Source organism: Oncorhynchus mykiss, chromosome 18 (genome assembly GCF_057628025.1).
Source record: "Oncorhynchus mykiss isolate SJ-2025 chromosome 18, ASM5762802v1, whole genome shotgun sequence".
In the NCBI taxonomy this organism is placed as follows: Eukaryota; Metazoa; Chordata; class Actinopteri; order Salmoniformes; family Salmonidae; genus Oncorhynchus; species Oncorhynchus mykiss.
The window spans coordinates 52,520,217-52,540,979 of NC_143039.1; the positions used below are offsets into that span (position 1 = coordinate 52,520,217).

At 41.1% G+C, this 20,763-nt stretch overlaps 1 protein-coding gene across 8 annotated transcripts in view; it reads left to right on the forward strand.

Moving 5' to 3' along the window:
- The window catches only part of LOC110496354 (death-associated protein kinase 2), a 35,172-nt gene extending 15,174 nt beyond the window's left edge, over positions 1-19,998 (forward strand). For 3 of the 8 annotated variants that reach the window (XM_021572199.3, XM_021572198.3, XM_021572197.3), the window contains exons 2-12: positions 4,511-4,676; positions 5,055-5,276; positions 5,431-5,569; positions 6,073-6,202; positions 8,075-8,123; positions 8,844-8,870; positions 10,609-10,761; positions 11,170-11,215; positions 12,484-12,573; positions 18,095-18,181; positions 18,684-19,998. In XM_021572199.3, coding sequence (XP_021427874.3) covers positions 4,612-4,676; positions 5,055-5,276; positions 5,431-5,569; positions 6,073-6,202; positions 8,075-8,123; positions 8,844-8,870; positions 10,609-10,761; positions 11,170-11,215; positions 12,484-12,573; positions 18,095-18,181; positions 18,684-18,764 — 1,089 coding nt within the window. In that variant the 5' untranslated portion in view covers positions 4,511-4,611 and the 3' untranslated portion in view covers positions 18,765-19,998. Of the gene's footprint in view, positions 1-4,510; positions 4,677-5,054; positions 5,277-5,430; positions 5,570-6,072; positions 6,203-8,074; positions 8,124-8,843; positions 8,871-9,728; positions 10,058-10,250; positions 10,360-10,608; positions 10,762-11,169; positions 11,216-12,483; positions 12,574-18,094; positions 18,182-18,683 lie in introns of those variants that run through there. The other 5 variants (XM_090208761.1, XM_090208760.1, XM_090208759.1 and 2 more) reach the window with 2 other exon arrangements.
- Positions 19,999-20,763: the final 765 nt, after the last annotated feature.

Genomic DNA, 20,763 nt, shown 5'->3' on the forward strand with positions numbered 1-20,763 from the left:
TAATATGGTCGAATCCGGAAACTATCATTTCGAAAACAAAACATTTATTCTTTCAGTGAAATACGGAACGGTTCCGTATTTTATCTAACGGGTGGCATCCCTAAGTCTAAATATTGCTGTTACATTGCACAACCTTCAATGTTATGTCATAATTACGTAAAATTCTGGCAAATTAGTTCGCAACGAGCCAGGCGGCCCAAACTGTTGCATATACCCTGACTCTGCGTGCAATGAACGCAAGAGAAGTGACAATTTCACCTGGTTAATATTGCCTGCTAACCTGGATTTATTTTAGCTAAATATGCAGGTTTACAAATATATACTTCTGTGTATTGATTTTAAGAAAGTAATTGATGTTTATGGTTAGGTACAGTCGTGCAACGATTGTGCTTTTTTTTTTTTTTACAAATGCGCTTTTGTTAAATCATCCCCCTTTTGGCGAAGTTGGCTGTCTTTGTTAGGAAGAAATAGTCTTCACACAGTTCGCAAAGAGCCAGGCGGCCCAAACTGCTGCATATACCTTGACTCTGTTGCACAGAACGCAAGAGAAGTGACAATTACCGTAGTTAAAAGAAATTCATGTTAGCAGACAATATTAACTAAATATGCAGGTTTAAAAATATATACTTGTGTATTGATTTTAAGAAAGGCATTGATGTTTATGGTTAGGTACACGTTGGAGCAACGACAGTCCTTTTTCGCGAATGCGCAATGCATCCATTGTATGCAACGCAGGGCACGCTAAATAAACTAGTAATATCATCAACCATGTGTAGTTAACTAGTGATTATGATTGATTGATTGTTTTTTATGAGATAAGTTTAATGCTAGCTAGCAACTTACCTTGGCTTATTACTGCATTCGCGTAACAGGTAGGCTCCATGTGGAGTGCAATGAGAGGCAAGATTGAATCCCTGAGCTGACAAGGTAAAAATCTGTCGTTCTGCCCCTGAACAAGGCAGTTAACCCACTGTTCCTAGGCCGTCATTGAAAATAAGAATGTGTTCTTAACTGACTTGCCTAGTTAAATAAAGGTGTAAAAAAAAATGGGGGGGGTATCTGTACTTTACTATTCATGTTTTTGACAACTTTTACTTTTACTTCACTACATTCCTAAATAAAATAATGTACTTTTTACTACACACATTTTCTATGAAACCCAAAAGTACTCGTTATTTTTTGAATGCTTAGCAGGACACGAAAATGGTCAAATTCATGCACTTATCTGGCTATCCGTAAATTAAAAAACAAGAAAATAATGCCGTCTGGTTTGCTTAATATAAGTAATTAGAATTTTTTTACACTTTTACTTTCAATACTTAAGTATATTTTAGCAGTTACATTTACTTTTGATACTTAAGTATATTTAAAACCAAATATTTTCAGACTTTTACTTTTACTTACAATTTTCTATTAAATCAAATCAAATCAAATGTATTTATATAGCCCTTCGTTCATCAGCTGATATCTCAAAGTGCTGTACAGAAACCCAGCCTAAAACCCCAAACAGCAAGCAATGCAGGTGTAGAAGCACGGTGGCTAGGAAAAACTCCCTAGAAAGGCCAAAACCTAGGAAGAAACCTAGAGAGGGACCAGGCTATGTGGGGTGGCCAGTTCTCTTCTGGCTGTGCCGGGTGGAGATTATAACAGAACATGGCCAAGATGTTAAAATGTTCATAAATGACCAGCATGGTCGAATAATAATAGGGCAGAACAGTTGAAACTGGAGCAGCAGCACGGTCAGGTGGACTGGGGACAGCAAGGAGTCATCATGTTAAGGTATCTTTATTTTTACTCAAGTATGACCATTGGGTACTTTTTCCACCACTGGGTAGGGTGGGTATGCAAAATGGGTCAACTTTGAGCACCTCTATCTCCTAAATGTTTTGGCATTCATGTTAAAAAAGTTATTTTCTGTCCACTTCTACCATGGGCAAATGCATATAGAAAGTTTTGTTAAAAAAGTGATTGACATCAAATGGAATGACCCTCATGTTTTCTTTCTCTACTGTTGAGTCATTGTTCTATCACTGTTTGTGGTTTTAAGTTATTTGTGCTGCAATAGATAGAAACAGTAATGGGGTCTTTTTGTAAGCACTAAATCCGCATTTTTGTAGAAGTTTTGTATAAATGCTGTTTTGTTCTATGAGATCATCAGCTAGTGTAACTTCTTGTGAATTTTGGCTTCATAATTAATAACGGTCATGTTAACTGACAGCTATTATCTCATATAACAAAACATATAAGATCTGCTAAGCCTGTGTTACCCTCAGACCTTATTTTCTGCGTTTATTCCAGAACCCTATTTTTTCGCCATTAATTTTTCCCATAGGGATGCCTGAACGAACCAGAGGTAGCTCATTTCCGTGATTAAGAACTACAAGCTGGTGTGCTCTAAAGAGTCTTATTCTTATGAGTGGAATCCTAATTTCAGATATTTCAGATTGGACTCGAGCTAAAATCATCCATTGGCCTCAACTGAAGATATGTCTGAACATTTGAGTTGCGGGTGCACATCTCAATATTGGTTTTGTGTTGTAAATACAGTGCCTTGCGAAAGTATTCGGCCCCCTTGAACTTTGCGACCATTTGCCACATTTCAGGCTTCAAACATAAAGATATAAAACTGTATTTTTTTGTGAAGAATCAACAACGAGTGGGACACAATCATGAAGTGGAATGACATTTATTGGATATTTCAAACTTTTTTAACAAATCAAAAACGGAAAAATTGGGCGTGCAAAATTATTCAGCCCCTTTACTTTCAGTGCAGCAAACTCTCTCCAGAAGTTCAGTGAGGATCTCTGAATGATCCAATGTTGACCTAAATGACTAATGATGATAAATACAATCCACCTGTGTGTAATCAAGTCTCCGTATAAATGCACCTGCACTGTGATAGTCTCAGAGGTCCGTTAAAAGCGCAGAGAGCATCATGAAGAACAAGGAACACACCAGGCAGGTCCGAGATACTGTTGTGAAGAAGTTTAAAGCCGGATTTGGATACAAAAAGATTTCCCAAGCTTAAACATCCCAAGGAGCACTGTGCAAGCGATAATATTGAAATGGAAGGAGTATCAGACCACTGCAAATCTACCAAGACCTGGCCGTCCCTCTAAACTTTCAGCTCATACAAGGAGAAGACTGATCAGAGATGCAGCCAAGAGGCCCATGATCACTCTGGATGAACTGCAGAGATCTACAGCTGAGGTGGGAGACTGTCCATAGGACAACAATCAGTCGTATATTGCACAAATCTGGCCTTTATGGAAGAGTGGCAAGAAGAAAGCCATTTCTTAAAGATATCCATAAAAAGTGTTGTTTAACGTTTGCCACAAGCCACCTGGGAGACACACCAAACATGTGGAAGAAGGTGCTCTGGTCAGGTGAAACCAAAATTGAACTTTTTGGCAACAATGCAAAACGTTATTTTTGGCATAAAAGCAACACAGCTCATCACCATGAACACACCATCCCCACTGTCAAACATGGTGGTGGCAGCATCATGGTTTGGGCCTGCTTTTCTTCAGCAGGGACAGGGAAGATGGTTAAAATTGATGGGAAGATGGATGGAGCCAAATACAGGACCATTCTGGAAGAAAACCTGATGGAGTCTGCAAAAGACCTGAGACTGGGACGGAGATTTGTCTTCCAACAAGACAATGATCCAAAACAGAAAGCAAAATCTACAATGGAATGGTTCAAAAATAAACATATTCAGGTGTTAGAATGGCCAAGTCAAAGTCCAGACCTGAATCCAATCGAGAATCTGTGGAAAGAACTGAAAACTGCTGTTCACAAATGCTCACGTTTTGCAAGGAGGAATGGGAAAAAATGTCAGTCTCTCGATGTGCAAAACTGATAGAGACGTACCCCAAGCGACTTACAGCTGTAATCGCAGCAAAAGGTGGCGCTACAAAGTATTAACTTAAGGGGGCTGAATAATTTTGCACGCCCAACTTTTCAGTTTTTGATTTGTTAAAAAAGTTTGAAATATCCAATAAATGTTGTTCCACTTCATGATTGTGTCCCACTTGTTGTTGATTCTTCACAAAAAAATACAGTTTTATATCTTTATGTTTGAAGCCTGAAATGTGGCAAAAGGTCGCAAAGTTCAAGGGGGCCGAATACTTTCGCAAGGCACTGTATGTAGTGGTGTTTTTGTGTGATGTGCCTTGTGTTTGGACCCCAGAAAGATTAGCTTATGGGGTCCATAATAATAATAATAATAATAATAGTAATTTTTAAAAGTCAGGATTCAATTCATCTTCTATGCACCTCAAACACAACTCTGGACCTCGAAGCCAGTTCCACTGCATTTTTTAAATTGTTCCCCTCTAATCAGGGACTGATTTAGACCTGGGACACCAGGTGTGCACAATTAATTGTTAGGTAGAACAGAAAACCAACAGGCTCTAGACCTAATAGGGTAAGAGTTGAATACCCCTGCATGCTATCACATTTGCCTTAGAACTGTGATATTAATTGTTTTCTTTTTCTCTTTGTTCAGGTCCCGACCTTGTGAAGACATAGTTGAAAGCATCATGCAGCACATGGATGTGAACCAACAGTAACATACAGTGAGGTGAAACTGAGGAGAAGAAGATCAGTATGGCAGTCTTTAATAAGCTTGATAATGTGGAAGACCTCTATGAGATTGGAGAAGTACTTGGGAGGTAAGGATGGTCATTATAAAAGGTATTCTTGTATGAGGCTGTTGAGGTGAGGAAGGTTTTATAACTCTGAATTCAGTTGCTTTTCAAGGTCAATTTTGCATATGCTGTCTTGTTGCATAGGTCAATGTTAACAAAAATTCAACCTATGCAATTGAAATAATAAAGAAATGGACCGAATTGTGAATAGAAAGAAACTACTCATGTCTGAGTCTTGTTGCTTTTCAACATCACAAATGACATTGCAGAACAGCTACATAAATAAATCTGTGTTGTGTTCAGGAGGAACATATTTTTATTGGATAGACTCAGGTAGTACCTACCCATTTCAAGATCTTTCCAAGCAAGTAAATAAATGGTTGCACTTTGTCGCCGCCCCAGTGGCCACTTTGGGCAGGTGCGGGAGGTGCGCGAGCGGGCCACAGGGGCTCGCTGGGCTGGGAAGTTCCTGAAGATTAGGAAGTGCGCCAGCAGCCGGCTGGGCATGGAGAGGAAGAGCGTGGAGCGGGAGGTGGAGGTCCTGCAGGCCCTGCAGCATCCCAACATCATGGCCCTTAAGGATGTGTTTGAGAGCCGGGCCGAGGTGGTGCTGGTGCTGGAGCTGTGAGTGGAGGGAGGGGAGGAAGGAGAAAACAATACTATTTGAACCCAGGTCGTACATGCAGGGCAAGTCATTGATTCCATGAAGTGGCTGAATTATGTAGTAGAGTTAAGTTCTAACACTTCTCTCCATTTATTTTCCTCCTTCCTCTTTCAGTATTAGTGGAGGAGAGCTGTTTGACTTCATTGCTGAGAAGGAGAACCTGACAGAGAGCGAAGCCATCGAGTTCATGAAGCAGATACTGCTGGGTGTGGGCTTTATGCACAGCAAACAAATAGGCCATTTTGACCTAAAGGTAAATTATGCTAGTGTGTTGATTTGACATATCTTTAGTTTGTTACTCACTCCATATGACATTTAGAAATCCAGTGCTGCAATAGTCTGTGGTTGTGATTTACATCTAACCTCTTACCTCCCCAATAACACTGCTAATGTAGTAGTATGCATGAAAATAGTAACACATCAAAGCCTGTCCATTTATTGAATCCAAAATCCTAGGCTTTTAGGCATAAGTACTTGAAGTGAAAAGAGCATACCTGTATTCATCCATCCCAAAACCACATCAGACAAACATGCTGATACTGTTACTTATTAGCAGAAATGTCCATGCCGCACGCTTACCGCACATGGTCGTGTTTGTATCCACAGGTGCCACTAAACAGTGTGCCTGTTCACTAGTGTTGATGAACATGCTGTTTGCGTGCCGGTCGGTCAGAGCGCGGTCCGCATGCAATTGACCATTATGGTCAGATTGACCTCATTTTGCATGTAACATGTTTACTCCCCTTCCCCAATCAGCCGGAAAACATCATGCTGTCAGCCAAGATGGCCCCAAACACTGACATTAAGATCATCGACTTTGGGCTGGCCCACCGCTTCCAGCCAGGGGAGGAGTACAAGTGCATGAGTGGCACCCCCCAGTATATTCGTGAGTAGTACAGTAATTTCATATGAGTTAGGCCCAGTTTAAAAACGATGTAAAAGCATCCATCCTCATCCTTTGCTGTGAAGCACTTACTGACATGACTGGATTCTTGAGTACTGGATTCTTGAAACCCATTGCTTTCGTTATTTCCAATTGTCCCACCACTGATTGAGGGAGGGAGGGAGGAAGGATACTTTAGAAAAAGACTAGGACAGACTGTAAGCTAGGTTCAGGACGATTTCTGCCACCATGGTGCATCAGTCAGAATGAGAATCAGGAGATGGAACTAGAATCCAGGTTTAGGGGTATTTATTAAACAAAGTTCAAACACAGGAACGAACAGAGGCATATGGGGGAGTGTTTTGGGACAGAGGTAGGGCTTGTGCTTTAGGATGTGGCTTGTAAGGCCTTGGGGATAGGATTGGATGTAGTGGTCTGGAAGGGAGATTCAAAAGGGAAACATTAGGAACAACATAAAGCTGCTGACGTGACAAAGTAGTGCCAGGTGACTTATAAGGAATGAGCTTAACACTAAAGGAGGCGGCCAGGACTCAACACAAAAGGGCCATTAGCATAGCAGGGATATAAAGGATACAACATAACAAGTTCAGGCAGCATAATATACATGGTTAACATTTCTCCTACAATACAAGGCACTTACTTAATCATATCAAGCACAATGGCAGGATGGAGCCACCTCGTGGCATCACCAAGCAAACTATTCTAGTGTGTAGGAAGGAGCATGCCACTTAAATAGAACCTGAAAGGGGTGGAAAAAGACAAAAGTGGCGTGATTTAGGCGTGGAAACAGATGTGATGGAAAGGGACGCGGTCTAGGGTAATTGGAGACAATTAGAAGACTGTAGGAGTGGCATGACCCTTCACAACAGATGCATTATTAAAGAATTGGAGCAGGCCCTTTGTAATGCAGTCCCTACTGTGTTCTGTGGAAGTTAGCGTGTATTTCCAGGTCCAGGGTTTCCCACGGAGACAGCGAAAGAAGTGCAGTGTCATGATCTGGGTTGATGGTGTTATGATAAACTAGGGGGGTTGCAAGTCCAGTTGAAACAGGAAGTGATTTGGAGGATGTAGGATAGTCGCTATTTCAGTGATAACTAAAATACACCCCCAACCCAGATAATTTAAGAAACCTCTTATCAATATAATAATTATATTCTACATATATTTAAAATCTACATATTTAGTACAACAGTATATCATAAAGCAAAAATGCATAACAAAGCAAAAATATCTTTAAAATCCTATTAGATTTTGAAACATCAGGTAGTTCGCCCCAAGACAAAGAGCTGTTGTCAAACACTAGCTGCTTCAACACAGATCTGGCCAGCATGATAAGGTTGGCATGGTTACAAAGCTCTTCCTGTTTGGAATTGAAATGTGTTTTCCCACCAGTAGCAGCTACAGTACGGTAGGTTTAAATAATACAATGCGACTGGTGGAGGAAAGCCACTGGAGTTGTTTGACTCGTAGGAACAATCTATTCATGTTTTTCTGATGAATGCAGTGTTCATTTTGCATTCTTAAAAATGTGAAATTGTTCCTTTAGGCAGTGTGAAGTCTGACAGGCCTTCTGGGCTTGTCATAAATGCTGCTACATGCATAGACAAGTTTCTCCGATTGCTTTATTGGCATGAAATACAATTTGTAGATATTGACAAAGCAGTATAGCGGTACAGCATTTCAGATACAAGGAGAAGGGGATACCTAGTCAGTTGCACAACTGAATGAATTCCACCTCATTTAACCCAACCCCTCTGAATCAGAGAGGTGCAGGGGGCTGCCTTAATTGACGTCATCAGCACCCAGGGAGCAGTTGTTGTTGTTGGGGGTTAACTGCCTCTCTCTCTCTCTCAGCCCCTGAAGTGATCAACTACGAACCTCTGAGCACAGCTGTCGACATGTGGTGAGTGTCTGTACTGCCCCCTCTTCCAACATATACAGACACCTAAAATGACCCCCTTCCATCTTGATGAATAAGCCCCTGGGATGCGTTTGGACATGTGTAGGCACGCTTTCCCTAAACAGTGTGACTGTTTCTGGTTGAATGCATTAGGTACACCCTATGTGTTCAGACACTGTATAACAATCTGATTCTCTAGTGAATTTCGACTAAATCAAATCAAATACGGTGTTTTTTTTTACACAGAAATGAACTGGTCGGAGTCTAAAGGGTTGGATTTGATTGTAATACAGTAGAATATGAGTGTACCCAGACGTGCTCCAGCACAATGTTAATAAATGGCGCTCAAAACTGAGGGGCTTAAAAAAAGAGCAATTCTTACCCCAGGACACTTCACATTGTGACTATCCCCGGAAAGCAAAGAAGCATTCCGATGGCTGTGTTTATCTTTGAGGTTTATTTTAGGGACAAACAGACAAGCTTATGTTTTCGATGTGTCATGCCTCTCCACCAGAACCTTAAACAGGAAACTGCCAGAGACAGCTGATTATAGTACGTTTAGAAATACAAAAGCAAGCATTAAAAAACTACTCACCACAACAGCTCTAATGTCTACATCCTTTGGAATAAAGTTATGATCATGAGATAATAACTGAGTCTATCTAGGCCTCTGTGAGAAAAATAACAACAACGTTTTTTCTTTGTTTGTGTTTGCCCCTATAGGAGCATCGGAGTGATCACCTACATACTGTAAGTTGGGGGAGAAAAGGGGGGTGCTACTGTATGTTTGGATTCACACATATGCCCAATTCCAAATCAACCCTTGCCCTACCATAACCCTTAATTTTATTTTTATTTTTTTGTGGTGGGGGGTGGGGGTAGATAAGCGTTAATATTGCAGATAGATTGTGGCTTCCATTAATGTAATTGTCTGCATCATTTCCAATCCCCCATATATTGTGTGTATATGTAAACTCTGCAAAAAAAGAAACGGACCATTTTCAGGACCCTGTCTTTCAAAGATAATTTGTAAAAATCCAAATAACTTCACAGATCTTCATTGTAAAGGGTTTAAACACCGTTTCCCATGCTTGTTCAATGGACCATAAAGAGTTAATGAACATGCACCTGTGGAACGGTTGTTAAGACACTAACAGCTTACAGACAGTAGGCAGTGAAGGTCACAGTTATGAAAACTTAGGACACTAAAGAGGCCTTTCTACTGACTCTGAAAAACACCAAAAGAAAGATGCCCGGGGTCCCTGCTCATCTGCGTGAACGTGCCATAGGCATGCTGCAAGGAGGTATGAGGACTGCAGATGTGGGCAGGGCAATAAATTGCAATGTCCGTAATGTGAGCCGCCTAAGACAGCGCTACAGGGAGACAGGATGGACAGCTGATCGTCCTCGCAGTGGCAGACCATGTGTAACAACACCTGCACAGGATCGGTACATCCGAACATCACACCTGCGGGATTACTATTACTTACTATTTTCAAGTAATCACCAGCAACAACGTTGCCTATGGGCACAAACCCACCGTCGCTGGACCAGACAGGACTGTCAAAAAATGCTCTTCACTGACGAGTTGCGGTTTTGTCTCACCAGGGGTGATGGTCGGATTTGCATTTATCGACGAAGGAATGATCGTTACACCGAGGCCTGTACTCTGGAGCGAGATCGATTTGGAGGTGGAGGGTCTGGGGCAGTGTGTCACAGCATGCACTGCAGTACTTAATGCAGCTGGTGGCCACACCAGATACCAGACTGTTACTTTGGATTTTGACCCCCTTTGTTCAGGGACACATTATTCCATTTATGTTAGTCACATGTCTGTGGAACTTGTTCAGTTCATGTCTCAGTTGTTGTATCCTGTTATGTTCATACAAATATTTACACATGTTAAGTTTGCTGAAAATAAACGCAGTTGACAGTGAGAGGACGTTTCTTTTTTTGCTGAGTTTATATAATTTTGTCTTTCTTTATTATTTTCTCTTAACTACCACCCTCCCCTAATTGGATTAAACTAATGGACAACAACACTTAGGCTTCCACTTCTAGCTTATACATACTATATACATTTTACGGACACAGTGTATTTTACAATAGCTATCTTTTGTTTGTTTTTAGTCCCATCCTTCAGCTACCCTCAACCCCTCCCATCCATCTCTGAACACCATCCAGTTTTGATTTCTGTTTGCCATATATGTTTCAACTGTGCTGTGATGTTTCACAAAAGGTCTGAACCTTTCTATTTTCATTGTTTCAACAGATTATCTTTAATTTACAAAGATTTTTGCTATAAGATTTATTATATTATTGATCGATTGACTATGACTTTTCAAATCACCCAGCATTGCTATTTGCAGAGTTAATCAGATAGGTATTAACAATGTGGCAATAGTGCCATCTTCCTCTCTGTTGACTTGGAATTGGGCAATAGTAACAGAGCAACCTTCTTTCCTCTGACTCCCCTTTATTTTTCCAGACTGAGTGGTATGTCCCCGTTCCAAGGGGACAAGGACGAGGAGACGCTGAGGAACATCATAGCCTTGAACTATAAGTTTGACGACCACCACTTCAGCATGACCAGCGCCATGGCCAAAGACTTCATCCAGAAGCTCTTAGTGAAAGATCAGAAGTAAATAATGCATTGGTCATGGGTAATTTGGCCTATTATGATGTCAAGACAAATATGGAAAATGACTGGAATAGTGAAAGCATCACTTATTTTGTGACTTTGCACCTATTGTAAATGGATGGATACTAGGTTTTCTTTCAGCCACTATACTTTATTTTCAGCCTCTATTGATAGAATAGGAACTGTGTATTGTATGAATAGATCACCCTTTGTCTAACTTTCTGTGGTTACTTGTCTGTCTCTGTGTAAGTGAGAGAATGACAGCTGAGAATGACAGCTTTCTATTTCAGACGCTATTGATAGAATATGAACTCGCATATCAAATTAATAGATTTCCTTTTGTCTGACCGCCTGTGGTGTCTGTGTGCACTGATCTTATCGTCTCTCTGTCGGTCTGTCTATGTGTAGTGAGAGAATTACAGCTGAGGAGTGTCTACAGCACCCCTGGATCAAGGTGAGAGTCAGCAGCACAAGGCTTTGCTCCCTACAAACGGTTTAATATGGAAAGGATAAACGCTGACATTCTGTACATTACCTTAGAAATAATGGACGAGGCAGAGCAGAGGTAAAGTACAGAACGTTGGCGTTTATCCCGCTTATACCACAGCTGCCAAAGAAAACAATACTATAAGCACATATTTGGGGCGGCAGGGTAGCCTAGTGGTTAGAGCATTGGACTAGTAACCGAGCAGTTTCAAGTTCATATCTCCGAGCTGACAAGGTACAAATCTGTCGTCTGCCCCTGAACAGGCAATTAACCCACTGTTCCTAGACCGTCATTGAAAATAAGAATATGTTCTTAACTGACTTGCCTAGTTAAATAAAGGAACAATTAAAAATGTACCGGTAGAAAGACACGCGACCCAGTCGTTCGTTCTTATCCAACGGCTCACAGTCACGACCTCTGCAGTAGCTGTTTTCTATTGACATTCATTTGGATGCATCCATAACAATGAGCTGATAATGCCCGATTTTGCCTGGCATAGCTAGAAAAGTTTGCCCTCGTCAGGACACGCAACACTGTTAATTACGAGGAGATCGCATTGCATATCAAACACTAGGCTAGAAGTTCGCTAAATTGTTTGTTGCTTGCAAACCTGCCAATGTATATTATATAATATATCAGTTGCTGAAAACAGCTGGTCAAACTATAAACGTGGGAGTATTTGACAGCATAGCGCCATTTGCGTCATGACTGCAACAGTAGGAACAGAGTTGCTAGCAAACCTGCCAATATGACAAGCAAATTAAAATATATCAGTTGCTGAAAACAGCTGGTCAAACTATAAACGTGTGAGTATTTGACAACATAGCGCCATTTGCGTCATGACTGCAACAGTAGGAACAGAGAAATTAATTTATCACTCACCATGTTACATCAGATGCTCAAAAAAAGATCTCTGCAAAAATAAATCAATGGTAGCTATTTTTTTCCTCGTTGGAACTGCGTTTGTGTGGTTGTTGAATTAGGTTTCTGTAACTTTGTAGCAAGTACAGTTTGCATGTGTTGGCGCTTATTGCTTCACGAATGCAAGGTGTCCCGATATATTTTCCAACTGTCCCGTTATCTGGTTTTAATGTCCATTCTAGAATGCCCTTCTAATCAATCAGAAATGTGTATTCAGAAAGGCTGTGGTATAATGCACGTTTAATATGTGTATTTGTTTTTAATCTCTACATTAATTGTATCTCCTTCACTTATTATCTATCCCTCTCTTTTAGCCTCTGACACGGAAACAGGTGGCCAACAGGAATCGCTCCTCCATCAACATGAAGAACTTTAAGAAGTTCAATGCCAAGAGGAAATGGAAGGTGAGTAGGATATATGGCCAATTTATATCATATAATTTTATGCCATATCACATATTGTAATGACACTGAATGAAGCTCAAATATTGAAAATGTGCATGTGTTTTATTGAAACAGATAATGAAATCAAACAGGTCATTGCTACACAGTCGATGCTTGTCTTCTGGAGAGCTAAATTAACAAATAGGACATGAATGTGAGGCGGAAACGTTTTGTTCGAATGGCCATTTTAAGTCTACTCCCTAAGGTGCTAACCAGCTTTCAAAATAATAGGTTGCGAATTTTGTTAAAAGGCGTCAAGATAGTTTGGTAGGCTGCTAAATATTTCAGGCTGAGGTTTGGTCAAAAGCTGCAAAATATTTCAAAGGCCTGCTAAATATTTCGGTCTACTCAATATTTCTGCTAGTGGAATATTTCATGCTCTTAAATTTTGTGAAAAGCTGCTAAATATTTGAAACACCTGCAAAATATTTCAAAGACCATCAAAATATTTTTGCCAGTGATATTTGTTTAAATGAACAGCACTGGCTAGTTAGAAGCGCTAACAACTTAGTTAAGACGTTAGCAGCGCTAACTAGTTATGTCATTAGCAGCGCCATCTATTTAGCTACGTAGTTAGCAGCGGTAACAAGTTAGCTACGACGTTAGCAGCGCTAGTTATGACCATAGCAGCACTATATAGTTAGCTACGTCGTTACTGAGTGCTAATAATATTGGGGGAGGGGGGAGTTGTCATGTCCGCAGAAGAGTGGGGGCAAGGGACGGGGGGGTTGAGGGTTGAAGTAATATGTATATCACCAAAGAAAAAGCAGAAATAGGATTTTTTTAAATAACTATTAAAACCCCCAGAAGAAGACTCATAGGGATCCAAGTCCTGGATATCGCCCTGATATGGTGTAATGTAGATTGTAAAGTTGAAAGAACTTTGATTGCCTTCAATGGTTAAAGCATTCATTAATTAAAAACCTGTTTTACAACATATTGACTCAAACTTGGGGAAAATTCAGTGGAAGTGAGAAGAACCAGACAAACTGAATCCCTAATAACATGAGAGGGGTTTCGTGTCTTCTGGGGTTTTAATGGGGGGACATTTTCTTATCCTATTTCTTCTTCTTTGGTGATACAAGGACTAGCACACTCCATGGCAGAATTTGAAATCTCAGCAGGTGTCTTTGAAACTTCTTGGACCTCTTGGGGACTGTATGTACAGTGCATTCGGAAAGTATTCAGACCCCTTGACTTTTTCCAAATTTTGTTACATTACAGCCTTATTCTAAAATGGATTAAAGTGTCCCCCCCCCCCCCCCCCATCAGTCTACACATAATACCCCATATTGACAAAGCAAAAACAGGTTTTGAAATTTTAGCAAATTTATTACAAATAAAACATGTAACTGTGATATTTAAGTAAGTATTCAAACCCTTTACTCAGTACTTTGTTGAAGCACCTTTGGCAGCGATTACAACCTTGAGTATGACGCAACAAACTTGGCACACCTGTATTTGGGGAGTTTTTCCCATTCTTCTCTGCAGATCCTCTCAATCTCGGTCAGGTTTGATGGGAAGCGTCGCTGCACAGCTATTTTCAGGTCTCTCCAGAGATGTTAGATCGGGTTCAAGTCTGGGCTCTGACTGGGCCACTCAAGGACATCCAGAGACTTGTGCCGAAACCACTCCTGTGTTGTCTTGGCTCTCCCTCAACATGATCAAGACAAATGAGATGCTTGTGGACTACAGGAAAAAGAGGACCGAGTATGCCCCCAAGCTCATCGACGGGGCTGCAGTGGAGCAGGTTGAGAGCTTCAATTTCCTTGGTGTCCACATCACCAACAAACTAACATGGTCCAAGCACACCATGACAGTCCTGAAGTGGAACGACATAACCTATTCCCCCTCAGGAGACTGAAAAGACTTGGCATGGGTCCTCAGATCCTCAAAATGGTCTACAGCTGCACCATCGAGAGCATCCTGACTGGTTGCATCACTGCCTGGTATGGCAACTGCTCGGCCTCCGACCGCCAGGCACTACAGAGGGTAGTGCGAACGGCCCAGTACATCACTGGGGCCAAGCTTCCTGCCATCCAGGACCTCAAAGACTCCAGCCACCTTAGTCATAGACTGTTCTCCATGCTACCATACGGCAAGTGGTACCGGAGCACCAAGTCTAGGTCCAAGAGGCTTCTAAACAACTTATTCTCCCAAGCCTTAAGACTCCTGAACATCTAGTCAAATATCTACCCAGACTATTCGCATTGCCCCCCCCTCCCCTCTCCACACCACTGCCACTCTTTGTTGTCATCTATGCATAGTCACTTTAATTAAGCATTTCACTGTTGTATATGGCGCATGTGACTAATAAAATTAGATTTGATTTGATAATTGCCTTGTTTGCTCTATAACCTGTTAGTTCAGATGCCTTGCAGCGTGATATATAGGCATAAGGCTGAGACAATAAGAAGACAGTGGCAGAATAAATTAATCACAAAACCAGAGTGCAACATCTGTCTGGTGAAGTCCACAAAGCATATTAGATGTAACAAACAGTTACATGGCATACAGCATGGTGAATCAAGTTAATGTTACCGACATTTTCAGACTACTAAACAACTATTGACTTAGAACACCAGAGAGTTACCGCAAGTCGCAAAAAGAAAACAGGAGCTGCCGCCACTATTCCAGCACCATATCAAATCAAACTTTATTTGCCACATGCGCCGAATACAGCAAGTGTAGACTTTACCGTGAAATGCTTACTTACAAGCTCTTAACCAACAGTGCAGTTCCAGAACTTCCAACATTTTCAACAGCATCACATCATCTATGCTTAAGTCTAATACAGTGACAACTAAAAGATTCAAAAACAAGTGTTTTTTAAATTTGTAATTTTTGGGGGGGAAGTCTGGCTTCCCTTGGCGTCCATGCCACTGAATTTCACCATACCAGGGTGACATCCAAGACTTGGATCCCTAATCACATGACGTTGGTTAGGGCTTCTTACTTTTCTTCTGTTTTTTTATTTATTTTTTTACCCACTTTTTTTCTCCCCAATTACGTGGTATCCAATTGGTAGTAGTTACAGTCTTGTCTCATCGCTGCAACTCCCGTACGGACTCGGGAGAGGCGAAGGTCGAGAGCCATGCGCCAACACAACCCAACCAAGCCGCACTGCTTCTTGACACAATGCCCATCCAACCTGGAAGCCAGCCGCACCAATGTGTCGGAGAAAACACTGTACACCTTTAATGGAGGGACTTTTTCTTATCATATTCACAACCTGAAATATCCATACATGTATGTGTGTGTGTATAGTGCGTATGTTATCATGTCTGTGTATGTATGTGTCTGTGCCTATGTTTGTGTTGCTTCACAGTCCCGGCTGTTCCATAATATGTTTTTGATTTTTTAAATTTTATTTCACCTTTATTTAAGCAGGTAGGCCAGTTGAGAACAAGTTCTCATTTACAACTGTGACCTGGCCAAGATAAAGCAAAGCAGTGCGACAAAAACAACAACACAGAGTTACACATGGGATAAACAAACGTACAGTCAATAACACAATAGAAAAATATAGATACAGTGTGTGCAAATGTAGTAAGATTAGGGAGGTAAGGCAATAAATAGGCCATAGTGGCAAAATAATTACAATTTAGCATTAACACTGGAGTGATAGATGTACAGATGATGATGTGCAAGGGGTACTGGGGTGCAAAAGAGCAAAACTAAATAACAATATGGGGATGAGGTAGTTGGGTGGGCTATTTACAGATGGGCTGTGTACAGGTGTAGTAATCGGTAAGCTGCTCTGACAGGTGATGCTTAAAGTTAGTGAGGGAGAATAAGACTCCAGCTTCAGTGATTTTTGCAATTTGTTCCAGTCATTGGCAGCAGAGAACGGTGGCCAAAGGAGGAGTTGGCTTTGGGGATGACCAGTGAAATATACCTGCTGAACCGCGTGCTACGGTGACCAGTGAGCTGAGATAAGGCGGGGCTTTATCTAGCAAAGACTTATAGATGACCTGGAGCCAGTGGGTTTGGCGATGAATATGAAGCAAGGGCCAGCCGCCGAGAGCATACAGGACATTGTTTTAGAAAATTTGGCAGTACGTCCAACCGCAGACCACGTGTACCATGCCAGCCCAGGGCCTCCACATCCGGCTTCTTCACCTATGGGATCGTCTGAGACCAGTCACCCTGACAGCTTGTAAAACTGGGTTTGCACAACCGAAGAATATCTGCACTAACTGTCAGAAACCGTCTCAGGGAAGCTCATCTGCATGCTCGTCGTCCTCACCAGGGCCTGGACCTGACTGCAGTTCAGCGTCGTGGGCAAATGCTCACCTTTGATGGCCAATGGCACGTTGGAGAAGTGTGTACTTCATGGATGAATCCGGTTTCAACTGTACCGGGTAGATGGCAGACGTTGATGTCAACGTTGTTAACAGAGTGCCCTATGGTGGCGGTGGGGCTATGGTGTGGGTAGGCATAAGCTACGGACCACAAACACAATTGCATTTTATTGATGGCAATTTGAATGCACAGAGATACTATGATGAGATCCTGAGGTCCATTGTTGTGTCATTAATCTGCTGCCATCTCGTCATATTTCAGCATTATAATGCATGGCCCCATGTCGCAAGGATCTGTACACAATACCTGGAAGCTGGAAATGTCCCAGTTCTTCCATGGCCTGTATACTCACCTGACATGCCACCCATTGAGCATGTTTGGGATGCTCTGGATCGACGTGAAAGGCTGTGTGTTCCGGTTCCCACCAATATCCAGCAACTTCGCACAGCCATTGAAGAGGTGTGGGACAACATTCCACGTGCCACAATCAACAGCCTGACCAACTCTATGCGAAGGAGATGTGTCGCTCTGCATGAGGCAAATGGTGGCCACACCAGATACTGACTGGTTTTCTGATCCACGCCCCTACCTTTTTTTACAGTATCTGTGACCAACAGATGCATATCTGTATTCCCATTCATGTGAAATCCAGAGATTGCAGTCTTAATTAATTTATTTCAATTGGTTAGAGTGTTGGGCCAGTAACCAAAAGGTTTCTGGATCGAATCCCCGAGCTGACAAGGTAAAAATATGTCATTCTGACCCTGAGCAAGTCAGTTAACCCCGGGCGCCAAAGACGTGGATGTCAATTAAGGCAGCCCCAGCACCTCTCTGATTCAGAGGGGTTGGGTTAAATGCGGAAGACACATTTCAGTTTAATATTTTCAGTTGGACAACTGACTAGGTATCCCCCTTTCCCCTTTCCCCAATTGACTGATTTCATTATATGAACTATAACTCGGTAAAATCTTTGAAATGGTTGCATGTTGCATTTATTTTTCTTCAGTGTACATTGAGAAGCAGGGTGTATACATCATAGTGTCAAATAACAGTCTTTTTTCTGTCTATAATATCTGACTCTTATGTTCCCGTCCCCTCGACATCCTCCTCCTTTCTTTCTCTTTTCATATCTCCTTTCCTCTGCTTTCTTTCTTTCTTGTTTTCTTTCTCTCTCTAGATGTCATATAACATGGTATGGGTGTGCAACCGGCTGCATCGACTGAAGTTGCTATGTAAGACTAGCGCACTGGTGGACGAGGAACTGGTGAGTAAGGCAGCCATGACAGTTTAACTAAGAGTTACACTTGAACGAAACCCATTACATTATTTTAATAAAGAGTGCCCCCTATTTTAACCTCTATTGCTAAAAATGCAATTAATAGCAAAATATTTCCAGGCTTTGAAAACACAGGTAATATAGCCTACTGTATCATTAACTCATGGCTTATCATCCAGGCTTTGCTAATCTCTTTTAATGTGTTGGGTGATATCATCAGAAGTTGAAATGCAGGCCAAATATTTGAGTAGAATGAGTGAGGAAAATCACATAAATAAATAAAAAGGGAGGGGGAAGTAGAAAACATTGCAAAGAACTTGACTGTATTCAAATACAAGCAATGTTGTACATGCACCATAGTTGCTGGAACCATTCTGGAAAGAACAATGTGAAAGAAAATAACCGAGCCAGCACACTATGATTTGTGTCTGCCCTATAGTGTGAGTCAGGTAAAAGAGAACTAACCTACTATATCTCTCCTCGTCATCAGAGACAGTGTGAGAGTGACCAGGAGGACACGGAGACCAAGCCATCATCTCTCATTCGCCGGCGACTCAGCAGCAGTTCATAGACTCCACCATCAGGTGGGAGTGCTGCATCAAGCTGCAGTGCATACTTCCCTTAACAGTGACCCAACCAAGCCTACAGTATTTGCCCTCCCCCTTTACCAGACCTCGAGGGAGGGTAAGACCAAGACACAGGCTGACACAAGCGCTGGGAACACAATAAGGAATTTTCAGGCTCTATGTCCCTACATGAGACTTTTCCCTGATGAAGTGGAATGGAATCTACAGAACAATTGTTGCCTATCAAACTATTTCCCGAAAGGCCTGTCAAGGCTTAGTTTTAGGCTCAATGCACTTCAGGTGGATTGAAAGTGGTGGAGGTAGTTCTACTAAGAGCACAAATACAAGTGTGTGATGGCTTCTGTGAGTGAGAAGTCATATAATAAGGCTCTCGATGGGGTAAAACACAAGAAAACCCAGCATGACTTGTTTTTCGAGCTTTGCTCAGTATTTCTGTGGTTTATTGCATGTTTTATGGTGCTTTTGCAGTTGTAAAGGTCAACTGATAGCAGGCGGTGACAATATTGTTCTTATGGTGAAGTTACTGATTTGGGGATGTACAGTACTAGATTGCACCATGTAGGGTGTTTGAACCTGAGGCATGTATATCTAGTATTTTTCCCCTAAAGGGTGGATGGAAATTGAACGGAAACCTCAGAATTTAGTAGGTTTTAGTCTTCCAAATGCGTTTTTGACTATTTTACTAAGCTTCCATTACATTGCCAAATATGAATATATTATGTTATATACAGTATAATACAATTATACAATATAATGCTATACAATATCTATATCGTAGTGTCCTAAACATGATTACCAAGTGTTCTCGTATTGTACATGCATGATGGACAAATGTTTCAAGATAACTAACCAGTATAAATAGCACAGCAAATCAACTTTTAACGGTTCTACTCATAGAAATAGGATGAAGAAGGAATTCCAGTTCTGTGTTTCTGCTAATTCAATACTGACTTCCTGCATACAGTGAATACTCTGAACACTCCATGCTCTACTGAACCAGTAGCATTACTGACACGATCATACAGTAATACCTGACAAATAATGTGACATGTTGGTCGATTAATTGTATTTTTGTGAGAACTGTTTTTGTTTTCTGTTTCTCAAAGAAGTTTCAGAATTTACATGTTTTTGTTTTATTTTATCATAACCTTTATCATAATACCTAACGACTGTCCGTGTTAAGTGTGGTTCTTTTAAATAAAATAACATTGTTGTCAACAGGTTTTGTGAATACATTTTGGAATCATCCCCCTTGCAAACTTTTCAAATCATAGGGAATAGAAAAATAGTGCAGGCCATTCTTTTTAATAATCTCTTAATGTTCTAACTTGGACCAGAGCTTTTCACCTCTGCACCAGTTTACCCCTGCAATGTGTCATTGGTGTTCTGACTGCTGTTATTATTAAGAAGCATCCATACCTCAAAAAAAGTGTTTTGGTAAATAGGAGCGTGACGATTGTGTAATAACCCAGTATTGAAGCTGTACACTATTTTGAGGATTTTTCCATTAAAATAGATTAATTTATTTATTAAAAAACGACCTATCTGATGAGCGCAGATTGGGCTTCCAACCGGTTCCCTACAGTCTTGTCGCCCTCTGCAGGAGCAAACCATAAAGCACAGAAACGCATACATGGATTGGGTCATCAATGATTTGACGTGAGATTAACAAAACAGAAATAAACTAGTTAATTGATACCCTAATGTGGTCCATTATAAATTTGAAAGTTGATAAAATAAATAATGAAATCTCATGAAATGCCTAGGCTTATACTAAAGTAGTCTAGGCCTACAGGAATACACTTCTGTGAGCGATAAAGGAAGCATTTTGGAATAGAATTTGAATCTATAACATCATTTTTTACATAGGCTACTATGAAAGAGTCGACAAAAAAACAAAACATGAACAATATAACAACATTTCAAGGTGCACAACATGTGATGTTCACTTAATGTCTGAATCATATCAATCGGTAATCAAGC